Source organism: Bison bison, unplaced genomic scaffold (genome assembly GCF_000754665.1).
Source record: "Bison bison bison isolate TAMUID 2011002044 unplaced genomic scaffold, Bison_UMD1.0 scf7180017864341, whole genome shotgun sequence".
NCBI lineage: Eukaryota > Metazoa > Chordata > Mammalia > Artiodactyla > Bovidae > Bison > Bison bison.
In genome coordinates this window covers 8,128,913-8,139,444 of record NW_011494913.1, presented here as the reverse complement: position 1 = coordinate 8,139,444, position 10,532 = coordinate 8,128,913, and the positions used below count along the sequence as shown (strand labels likewise).

Here is a 10,532-nt window from a genome sequence, read left to right as displayed (position 1 = left end):
CCCTCCCCAGCCCACCCTCTCGGTGACGCCTCCCCTGTGTCCCCCTCGCCCATGCCTCCCACTGCACGAGCACACAGAGCCACGGCAGGCATGGATGCCCCCCGCCCAGTACCTTTCCAACTCTAAGGTTGGCATCGCTGATTTTGCCCAGGTTTGCCTCGGCGCCCAGCAGGGTAGGCAGCTTGGCCTGGGCAAGCAGGTCCTGCAGGTCATAGGACGCTTTCAGTGTCAGCTGGGGCATGGTCAGGTGGATGGCCCTGGGGAGACGACACATGTTGACCAAGGGTATCTCACAGTGTGAGGCCCTGGGGCACGCTGGGCTCACAGAAGACCCGGGAAGCATGTGCTCCTGAACGAGGACCTGTTGCCATGCTCACTCAGCTAGGGTGTCTTGGGAAAACTTTCAGCAATAAACACACTAACAAGCTTTCATTTTCTTTGAAATACTATGAGAGGGAGGTACAAAATTCAACAGTGGGGCTCTGAGGGATTGATGTGAATAGTTGTCAGTTCTGTCTCCTGTTCCTTTTTTCGGTTGGCTGCATTGAAAGCACACTCAGTGGGTAATCCTCAAATGCTGCCCTCTAAAATAGCGTCCTGTCTCGTTACCTTCCAGTGCAGTGGCGAGCTCCCCGTGGGAGGGAAAGGGGCGGGGCACACGGTCAGCCTCTGGGCGTGCCGCTTAGGTCAGGCCAGGTCACCTCCACCAGAAGCCCTGCCTTCCCTGGGCATCGCTGAGAGCCCATCGATGTTTCCAGTGACTGTACGTGGCTGTCAGCACACCATGTCCATAGCAGTGTATTCACAGACCCCCAAAGGTAGAAGGGACCCCAGTGTCCCATCAGTGGGTGGATGGATACACGGAAGGCGGCAGATACACACAATGGAATACTATTTAGCCTTAAAAGGAAGGAAATTCTGACACAAGATACAATATGGGTGAGCCTTGAGGACACAACGCTAAGAGAGATAAACCCAACACCAAAGGCCAATACTACGTGGCATACCCCTACTGGGGTACACCGAGGAGTCGGCACGTGGAGACAGAGAGCAGAAGGGTGGCTGTCGGGCCGGGGAGGGGAAATAAGGAGACAGAGAGCAGAAGGGTGGCTGTCGGGCCGGGCAGGGGAAATAAGGAGTTAGTGTTTACTGGGCACAGAGTTCCAGTTTGGGAAGGGTAAAAGTTTCTGAAGCCCATGGTGGGTAGCACAGAAACGTGAAGGTATTGATGTCATGTTGATAAACACTTAAAAATTGCTCAGGTGATCGATTTTATGTTACATGTCTATCACAGTTTTTTTTGAATGACTTAAAAAGTGTTGACCTCAGGAGGCCCCCTGTGCCCCTCAGTGCCTGTCTCAGAGCAGAGGGCCCGCTGGATGTGGGCCTCCCAACCCTGCAGCTCAGTGTCAGCACAAGGCGGGTGGATTCGTCCTGCCCTAAGTCTCCTGCGCCCAGAGAGAGAAGATAAGAGCTGAGTCCCTGCCTGGAGGGGGTGCTTTGTGGGGGTGCCCAGGCCTCTACTCACCTTTCCCACCTGCCCGCCCCCCGCCTGCTGGGCGCCCAAGGCTCAGCCAACACGGCGCCCTTGCCCACCCACGTGCCCCCACTCCCTGGGCAGAACTGCCCATGCAGATCCCCACTCTCTGGGGTGGGGGGGCAGCCCAGGAGGGTCCAAGCAGTTTCCTGGAGCCATACCGAGGAGAGAGGTTCTTCATTCGGGTCAGGAAGTTGTGCTGGAAGGTGAGGGCCTCCACCTTCCGCAGGTCGGGGGTGTGGTGCGGCTGGATGAGCAGCAGGTAGGTGTTGGCGCTCAGGGGCACGCGGGTCACGGAGAGGTTGTTCTGGCTGTCGCTCCAGAAGTGGAAGATGCCGGTGCCAGAGAGCATGGGGACTGACACCGAGGTGGTGTTGTCCACCCAGAACTCCTTGAGCCCTGGCAGCAGGGAGAACCCCTTCATCTTTCCTGGGGACCCGGCAGGAGACAGGAAGGGAAGAGTAAGGGAAAGCACGGGGCTCTGGCGGAGCAGAGGGCTGCCCCTAAAGCCTCCACCACCACCAGAGCCTCCTTCCTGGCTCTCCCTCCCCCCGCCCCAGGCTGCTCTGCCCTTTCCTGGCCCCTCAACTTCACCAGCCCCAGGGCACCCAACAAAGCCTTCCTCCTGCAAAATCCACCAACTGCCAATGTTGAAAACGTAGAACACACCAGGCCCCAACCTGAGGCCCACAGAGGAAAATCCTACCGCACTATTAACAGACCAGGTAAACTCAGGCCCAGAGCTGTCCTGGCCCCAAGCCTGGGCTCTGCCCTGCTCACTTAGAAAAAAAAAAAAAAGGCACTATTTTTCAGAGAAGTTTTAGGTTCACAGCAAAATTAAGAGGAAAAGTGCAGATATTTCCCGTATACCCACCACTCCCCAGCAACACACAGCCTCCCCCGCACCAGCTCCATTAAATGGCACATTTGTTAACACTGATGAACATCATCATCACCCAGAGTCCATGGTTCACAGCAGAGTCCACTCTTGGACATTTTACAGGTTTAGACAAACACACAATGACGTATCCACCATTATGCCGTTGTACAGAATTGCTTCACATTTCTTGGTACCCCTCCCTGCTGGAGACCCAGGATGCCCAGTGGATGTGAGCTGTGAAACCTTTGTGCTGGGCCTTGAGGGGAGGGGCAGGGCTCCTGTCACCTCACACCCCTGCCAGTAGGCTGTGGCCTTGGGGTCCTGGAGCTGAGCTGCCAGCTGACTCAGCTGTTGAGCAAACTGTTGAAAGCACTGTCACTCGGGCAGTCTCCATAGCAGCCTCTGGGCACACAAGCACACCCCCTCCCTCTGCAGCCTGCCCAGCCCCTTGAAAGGCCCATTGTGTGGTTGTTCCTGGGAGAACAAGGTGAAGTTGAGGATGAGCCCATCATGAAGTGGCCCCTGGCACTTGGAGGTCTGAGCAGAGGTGACTAAGTGAGTCAGGGCCGTGAGTTCTCTGAGGAGCGAGAGTAGGGAGCTGGGGAAGGGTGCCCAGGTATTGGGAGACAGGAGTAACAGGGTCCCCAGCCCTGCCTTGTCCTCTAGCCTGGGATCCCTGTGTCTTCAGGCAAGTTCAGCTCACAGGAGGGCTGCACACAAGAAGCTGGCCCACAGGACTGACAGGAGGCTTGTTAGTTTATGGGGAAAAAGGATGCTACCTCCAAAAAGATACAGGAGTCTGAAACAAGGGCACCTGCCGCCTACCCTGCTCATCTCATCGCACAGCATCCTGTCCTCATCCAGAGATTAAGAACATCTCGCCAGGTTAGAACAACAGGTGTGGCCCATTTCTGGGGCCAGTGGCTCTCTCTGACTCTGCCTTTGGGGAGTAGGCCTTTCTCAATGAGCTCTCCTCCTGGGCACCTGTTAGTGACTCTTGGCTCAGCCCAGGGGCCCCCTCGGTCCTACATGGGGTGCAGCCACCCTCAGCTCCGGGGTCCCTGACTGGACGCTGCTCCCAAGACCTGTCAGTGCCGGGATCTGTGCGATCCTGGGCTATCACCTTCCTCCTTCTCCCGGGGGGCAGCCTGCTGCCTCTTCTTGGCAGCTTTTCAGACTTCCAGGTTATTGTCAGAGTAAGAAAACAACTGTGTTCTGGTCAACCTTCCTCTGTCCTCACAGTTCTGCCTTCTGGCCGCCGACATCCTTGTCTCTCAGTTCCACTCGTTGCATATGTTGATGGGACCTCACACACAGCTTCCCTGGCCCACCCATCCATTCACAGAGCTTCAGAGTCTTGTTCCTGGAACCGTTTGCTGAGCAATTGCATAACCTTCCAACCATTCTTCCTGCCTCCAGTCCCCATAGCACAGGCCAGGGACCTCTGAGCAGAATGCCTGGCGCCCAGCTCCCAGCCACCCACAACTCCAACCTCCCATTAGCACATTCAAAGTCTCAAAAGCTGGCCTTGACCCATCTCTCTGGCCTTGCCTAACACTGATCCCATTCTGTCCCTCTGAGCTCAGGCCAAACAAAGTCACCCCTGTTCTGGTTCCTCGCCCTGACCCTTGCAGTCTTGCAGCATTGCCCAGCCTTCCTTCTGTTCTCTCCCAGGCGACATTCTTCCCCAAGCACTCTGAGCCCCGGGCACCTGCACAAAGCAGCTTGCCTTCAGCTCTGGGGCTGAGGCATTGGCCTGTGGGATCCAGCTTTCTGGTTAACCACAGTCAGCAAGCTGAATCGGGGCTTGTGTGGCCTCCCTATTCTCCCCTCTGAGACACCAGCTCAGAGTCTTGCAAGTAATACATCTCCAATCATTATATCCGAATGAATGAACAACTTGTGTGTTAGGCATTATTTTGGTAATAACTTTCTCCCAATATGAAAATGATCCCAGCAAACAAACTGGTTATTTTTGCATTGGACAGTGAACTTCTCAAGGACAAGATCCCTTGACCTCAACAGACAGGAACCCATCTCTTCTGTGTGTGGAGCTGGGCCACGAGATATGTGTTTGGAAACCAGGGCCCTGCTTGTGGCTGTGCCATCAGGAGCGGTCACTTTGTTTGTCTGAGTCTTGTTCATCACTGATGAACAAGGGCAATCATACCTCTTCACCGCATCTCAAGGGGGTCCAGTGATGAAAGGAAAAGGATTCAGCGTAGCAGCTGCACATAGTAGGGTGGCAGATGGGGAGGCCAGTGCTCAGATAACGCTCATCCAAGGAGCCCAGTGGGGCAGCCACTTGGTACTCTGTAAGGCTGGCCCCAGGTACTTGTTCATCTGCCCCCCTGCCCATCTCCAGGCATGGCCCTGCTCAGCTGAGCTGAGATGCTGGACAGTGGGTTCATACAGAAAGAACTGCCACCCTCCGGCACTGGCCAGGGGCAGAGCCCCGCCAAGGGCTGGCCTTACCTTGGAAGTGGACGTAGGCATTGAAGAGCAGGGTGCTGTCTGGGCTGACCGCTGTCAGGGCTCTGCCCATGTTCCACCCCGTCACTGACTGCATGAACCTGTTGATCTTCTCAGCAGCGAGATTTGGGTCCGTGGACAAGTCTAGTGAGCGCGGGAGAGTGATGGGGGCAAAGGAAGAGAGGCTCTGCACGAAGGGCTGCTTCAGGTGCAGGCCAGGGGCTGTGAAGAGGCCAACCACCGTGGACAGGAGCAGCCTGGCCTGACTGCTGGCCCCACCCTGGGCGACCAGAAGGCCCTGGATGGTCTGCAGGGAGGACAGGACCTTGTGGCCATCCAGCCGGGAGGTGCAGCCCTGACCCTCTCCAGGGACACCCAGGAATGCCTGTAGTCTGCTGGCCGTGGGGTCTAAGGCCCCCACATAGAAAGAGGTCAGGGTGCTGAAGAGGGCCACTGGGGAGAACACAGCCCCACTGGCCACACTCCATGTCTCGCTCAGTGTCTTGTACATGTGGAAGCCCATGAAGTTGAGCAGCAGCCCCACCTCTGAGGCCCGCAGCCGATCTTCAGCCTCTAGCTTCTCGGTGGCTCGAACCAGCTGTTCCCACAGGGCCTCCTCATCCACTGCGGATGACTTGGTCTGAATGGGTACAGGTGTGAAAGTTGGGTCTGGAGGTGTCTCCACACTGGGTTTCTCCAGCTGGTCACAGTTGCTCTTGCTGTAGACGAGGAGGTGGAAGGGGTGTACGTACACCCGGTCGCCAGCAGCCAGGCCAGCCCAGGCCAAGAGGCAAAGGATGGCAGCCCCCAGGCTCAGGCCAGCAGGAGCCATCTCTGACCAGGCACTTGCTTCTGCTATCCTGAAATATTTTGTGAAGAGTTAAAGGGGATTATTACGTGTCTTCCAGCAACATTCCCTGCAACCAGTCAGCACATGAGACATCCATCCCTGTCTCGTAAATTTCAAAGAGAAGAAGTGGCTCAAAGCTCTGTGAAAGAATCTACAGATACGCTCCAGTTGCAAGTACACCATCGTGGGCTCACCTGTGCTTTTGTGGGCTTTATTTCGGGGTTGGGTTTGGGTTTTATTTTGTTTAAAGTTTAAAGTGGTAAGGATGTCTGAATATTAAGACATTTGTGTATTTTAAAGAAAAATATGAAATGGGGTTATTTTAATGTAAACACATGTTTTCATAAAATATCGCAGGTGTTTTTATCAAGAATATGTAAGCGGCTGATCCATTTTTACCTTAGTTAGTGGTATGATGCTTCAGTCAATAATTACATGTTTAACAAAAGAGAAATATGGAAGCATCTTAATTTATTTTTAAATGAACGCTTTGAGTAAAAAAAGTATCATGATAGTTGTTATGCCGAAATTTAAAAACTCATATGTCAAAGTTGATGGAAGAAATTTTTACATACTCAAGTACGGAGAAATCATTCTGGTTTATCCAAAATGGAGCTGGTGGCCACTGTGGATGTTGTTTCAGATATGTTCTTTTATCACTGAAAACTTGAATTTACTGAACCTTAACAAACTCAGGACCACAGTCCCAGCTGCCAGCTGCAGCCTCTGGTCTCAAGGTCTCCCCTTGTAACTATGCAACCATTTTGAACCCCAACCAATCCTTGCTTAACAAACAGCCTTACTTCTTGCCAGTTCCAGTCCTAGTTCTTGACAAACAACGTACCTAATTGTGCGGTTTTCGCCTTCATAAGCCTCCTCTGTTTTGCTGTCTGGTGGAACACGACTCAAGTGCTTCCTGAATCTCTGTCTCTCTGCGATAGGCCTCAGTGTGGCTCAAATACAATACTTGTCTATTCCTTTTATAGATTATTTATTGATTATTTTTGTTAACAAACTCCTGACCCCTAGTGCCTCAAAATGCAACTGTATTTGGAGACAGTCTTTAAAGAGGTAATTTAGGTTAAATGAGGCCTTTAGAATGGGCATTAATCCAGGCTGACCGGTGTCCTTATAAGAAGAGATCAGGACACAGGGAGCACCGCATGAAATTACAAGGGGAGGATGGGGAGGAGACCACCTGCAAGCCGAAGAAAGAAGCCTCGGAGAAACCAACCCTGTCAACACCTTGTTCTTGAACTACCAGCCTCCAGAATCATGAGAATACAGATTTCTTCTGTGTAAGACTCCAGTCTGTGGCTCTGTTGGTAGCAGCCCATAACACCAATATGCCCACCTGTTCAAGGCTATAAATTTCCCCAAAGAACAAAATGTGGGGCAGCAGGGGTCTTTGTGGGGCTCCAAGCTCTAGGGTAGGTGGTAAATCATTTTGGAATATAAGACCAACTCACACAGAGGTTTCTCCTGTGCTACAAATTAGCCTGACAAGAAAATAGTCCAGCTGTGTGGGGAATGTTCCCCTATTTCCCCAGCTAAGGTGTATAGTTTAGAATGGAGATCTCATATTTGTTTGGCACATGACAATTCACAAAAGCTCTTTCCCATGGATTATCCAGTCTAAGGTGTCACGTAAGCTAAGATTGTTTCACTTCTTTGCAGACACAGAAAGGGGAGTTCTGAGATACAGAGAAACATCCCCAAGCTCATGTTACAGCAAGGATGTAGCAGAGATCCGATTCCAACCTACTTTACTCTCATAGGGTATTCTCCATCCCGGTGCTCACAGGACTCACCCAGAAAGCCTGAGAAACTAACAATCTGAGTCTCACCTCCAGAGATGCTAATTAACTGACCCTGGGAAGGGTCTGAGAAAGGGCTTTTAGTCTACCAGTGGTTCTAACATGCAGCTGGAATTAAGCACCATAGACTCAAGCTGGGGAAGCCCAGACATCCCTGCCTGTCTCAACCCCCTCGCTAGCTCGCACTCGCCCTGCGGAGCAGATCTCCGAGGGACTCCAAGTCATCTGTGCCCAAGCCCATTCACCAACAGTCAGATTTCACTGGCCTGTGTCCAGTTGTCCGGGGAGGTGCGACAGTGTAGAACCTCCGCCTGCCTCACCTGGGGCAGGTGAGGTGGGACTCGGTACCTCTGCCTCAGCCTCACTTCCAGCCAAGAGAACAGGCGTGGGATGAGCTCCTGGGAGAAAAGGCTCCTGGGTCGGCTCTGCTGGCTTTTTCTGCGATGGTTCTCGCTGAGAGATGAATATGCCCTTGATGGGTTCATTCAGCTCTAGCAGTTTTTATATGACACCTCCTTCATTTTGGGGGAGGGGAGTGCCGTACTACCAGGTAACGGCTCAGCCTTCCCACTCCCCTCCTCACTCTCCCCTGCCTTCCCAGAGCTGGCCTGGGGCTCCTCGGAGCTACGGTACATCACCACCAATTCCAGGTCGCCTGGAAGCCTAGCTGGTTCCTGCACACCCATGCACGCCTGGTCAGGTGCGGTGACTGCAGCTGCCTGGCGAGGGCCTCTGGATGATGCGCATGTACTCACTCTGCTCCAAGTGTCAAATTGCCAAGGGAACTCTGACCTCTGATCTTAACCCCCACCTACTCCCCTTCCAAGCTGTTTGACTCCACCCACTGTTCCCACAAGGAGTTACACAACACGGAAGAAAAGGACAGAAACTTCTCTCTTTAGAGGCCTTCCTGTCAGGCAGGCCTAAGTTGCCCGTTGACACTGCTCCTGGGGAGACTGGCGGGGCCTGAATCCTTCAGGAGCAGGCCTAAGGGGCCTGGGCCAGCCGCCTCCCAGCTGCCTTCAGGCCCAGGCCCGTTTCAGGAGATTAACCAGGTAGAACAGAGGCTGTTGTTTGCTCTCAGTTGTGGTCGGTCTCATTGGCCTAGGTGCTAAGCCAGCATGCAGCCTCCCAGCCCGACAGCCACGCCTTGGGTTTTCTCTTCCACCCGCCTACACCTGGGCTCCCCCTCGACCAGCGTCTCCTGCAAGGCTTCTTACGTCTCAGGGCTTGTGCTCAAGGCTAATGAGGACGGTAGCAAACGCAAGTGCAAGGCTGCTCACGGTTTGAGTGATGTCAGGGGTCAAGTCTGAACCCTCACAGCAGCCCACCTTCCTGTCTGGGCCTCCCCACCACTGACTGCACCCTGCGACTGGCCCTCCACGCCCGGCACTCTGGACTCACTCCTCCTGCCCTCCTCTCCTCGCCCTGTGGCGCTAGTCACCTGCAGCTCTGATCACTGAGTTACTCGTGTTTCTTATGTTTGGCATTTATCACCTGTCTCCTTCCACACGCATGCAAATCCTGGAAGACTGAGGTTCTTGCTCTGTTTTGCTTACTGATGTGTCCCACATTCCCCAAAATACAATAAGTGGTGGATAGATGATGCTGTCCTGCACATGAAGAGAGCAGTTCGGAGACTTGCTCAAGTTCACATGGCTGGTAAGAAGCAGACCTAGTATTTGAACCCAGAGCCCCTGACTCCATCCTCCACACCCTCAAGCACTGATCTACGCGACTGTGAACAAGACTGTGTCTCCCTAGCTCACCCTGAAGCTTAGGAGCACTGTCGGGTTGCACTGCCAGGCTGCACTGGCACTCTTAATTTATAGCACAGTTCCCGAGAGAGGGAGGCCAGGTATTGCTGTTGGTTCCATTTTACAGATAAGCAAACCGAGGTTCAGGAGACAGAGTGATGAGCTTGACTGCTCAGACCTGGGCCTTGAACCCAGGGCCAGAGCCAGCGCTGCCTCAGAAGAGTGGCAGGAAGATAGACCACTGCTCCCCTGAGCCCTGTGGGGACGCAGCCCGGGCTCACTGAGCCTGCCCTTCTCCCAGCCCCACTGCCTGCACAAGCCTTGCTTGCCCTCTGGCTGGAGGAGGACCCCGGGGACTCCTTCTGCGCTGGCCGCCTAGGACCCAGTCCTGCTCAGAGAGAGCGGAGGACCTGGCCAGCCTGCCTGCTGCTGAAGGGAGCAGTTCCTCTGGTGAGACCCATGGTACGCTCCGGGGAGGGACAGCCCGTGCCTAGGGGAGAGGCACCCTCCGAGTCTGCAGTGGTAATGTCGGCTGCAGCCCAGGTCACCACTGTCCCCTGGTTCCTGGGTGCAATTTAGCCACAGACTTCCTGCAGCTCTCTCCCATACCTGTCGACCAGAGCACCCAGCTTTCTCCTACCAGCAAACAAGGCAGCCGCATGAAGAGAGCTGGGGAGGGGTGTGTGTGGAGAGGGCCCCCACTCACCTTCTGCTCTTGTCCTCAAAACAGGGTGGCCTCTTCCTCTGGCTGGGCCACCGAGGCCCTATTTATGTCTGAGGGGTGGGGATGGAGCGGTTCCCAGAGCGTCCTGTGCTCAGGCCGGCGGGAGGGTGTTTACATGACTTGGCCAGGCCGTGGGGGTGGGGGCCTCAGCAGCCTCCCAACTAGAGGGACAAATGCCAGGCCAGGCGACTCTTAGGATGGGCCTCCTTCCAGGAATCCAGGGTGATCAATGCACTGTTGCTGCTGACACTGAATGGTACACAGTCAAGTTACACATTTACTGAAGTTTGCTCGAGTAAGGGCTGTTGTTATGGGACACGGGAGCATCCCATGTGGGTTGTGATGTGTCTTTCCCCCCGGGTGTGATGGCCAGAGGTCAGCCACCCAAGCCTTGAGACTGAGCCCCCTTGGGGTGTGCTTCTGAGAGGCCCCAAGAACATGTGGGCTCACGGGCCCAGCAGGAAGGGGAAAGCCCTACTCAGGTAGCCTGGGTAC

At 54.3% G+C, this 10,532-nt stretch overlaps 1 protein-coding gene across 1 annotated transcript in view; it reads right to left on the bottom strand.

Annotated features, from left to right (window-relative positions):
- AGT (angiotensinogen (serpin peptidase inhibitor, clade A, member 8)) overlaps positions 1-10,141 on the bottom strand; it is an 11,514-nt gene extending 1,373 nt beyond the window's left edge. The window contains exons 1-4 of the mRNA XM_010854501.1: positions 10,020-10,141; positions 4,893-5,749; positions 1,699-1,966; positions 113-257 (exon numbers count right to left, since the gene is read on the bottom strand). Coding sequence (XP_010852803.1) covers positions 113-257; positions 1,699-1,966; positions 4,893-5,721 — 1,242 coding nt within the window. The 5' untranslated portion in view covers positions 5,722-5,749; positions 10,020-10,141. The remainder of the gene's footprint in view (positions 1-112; positions 258-1,698; positions 1,967-4,892; positions 5,750-10,019) is intronic.
- Positions 10,142-10,532: the final 391 nt, after the last annotated feature.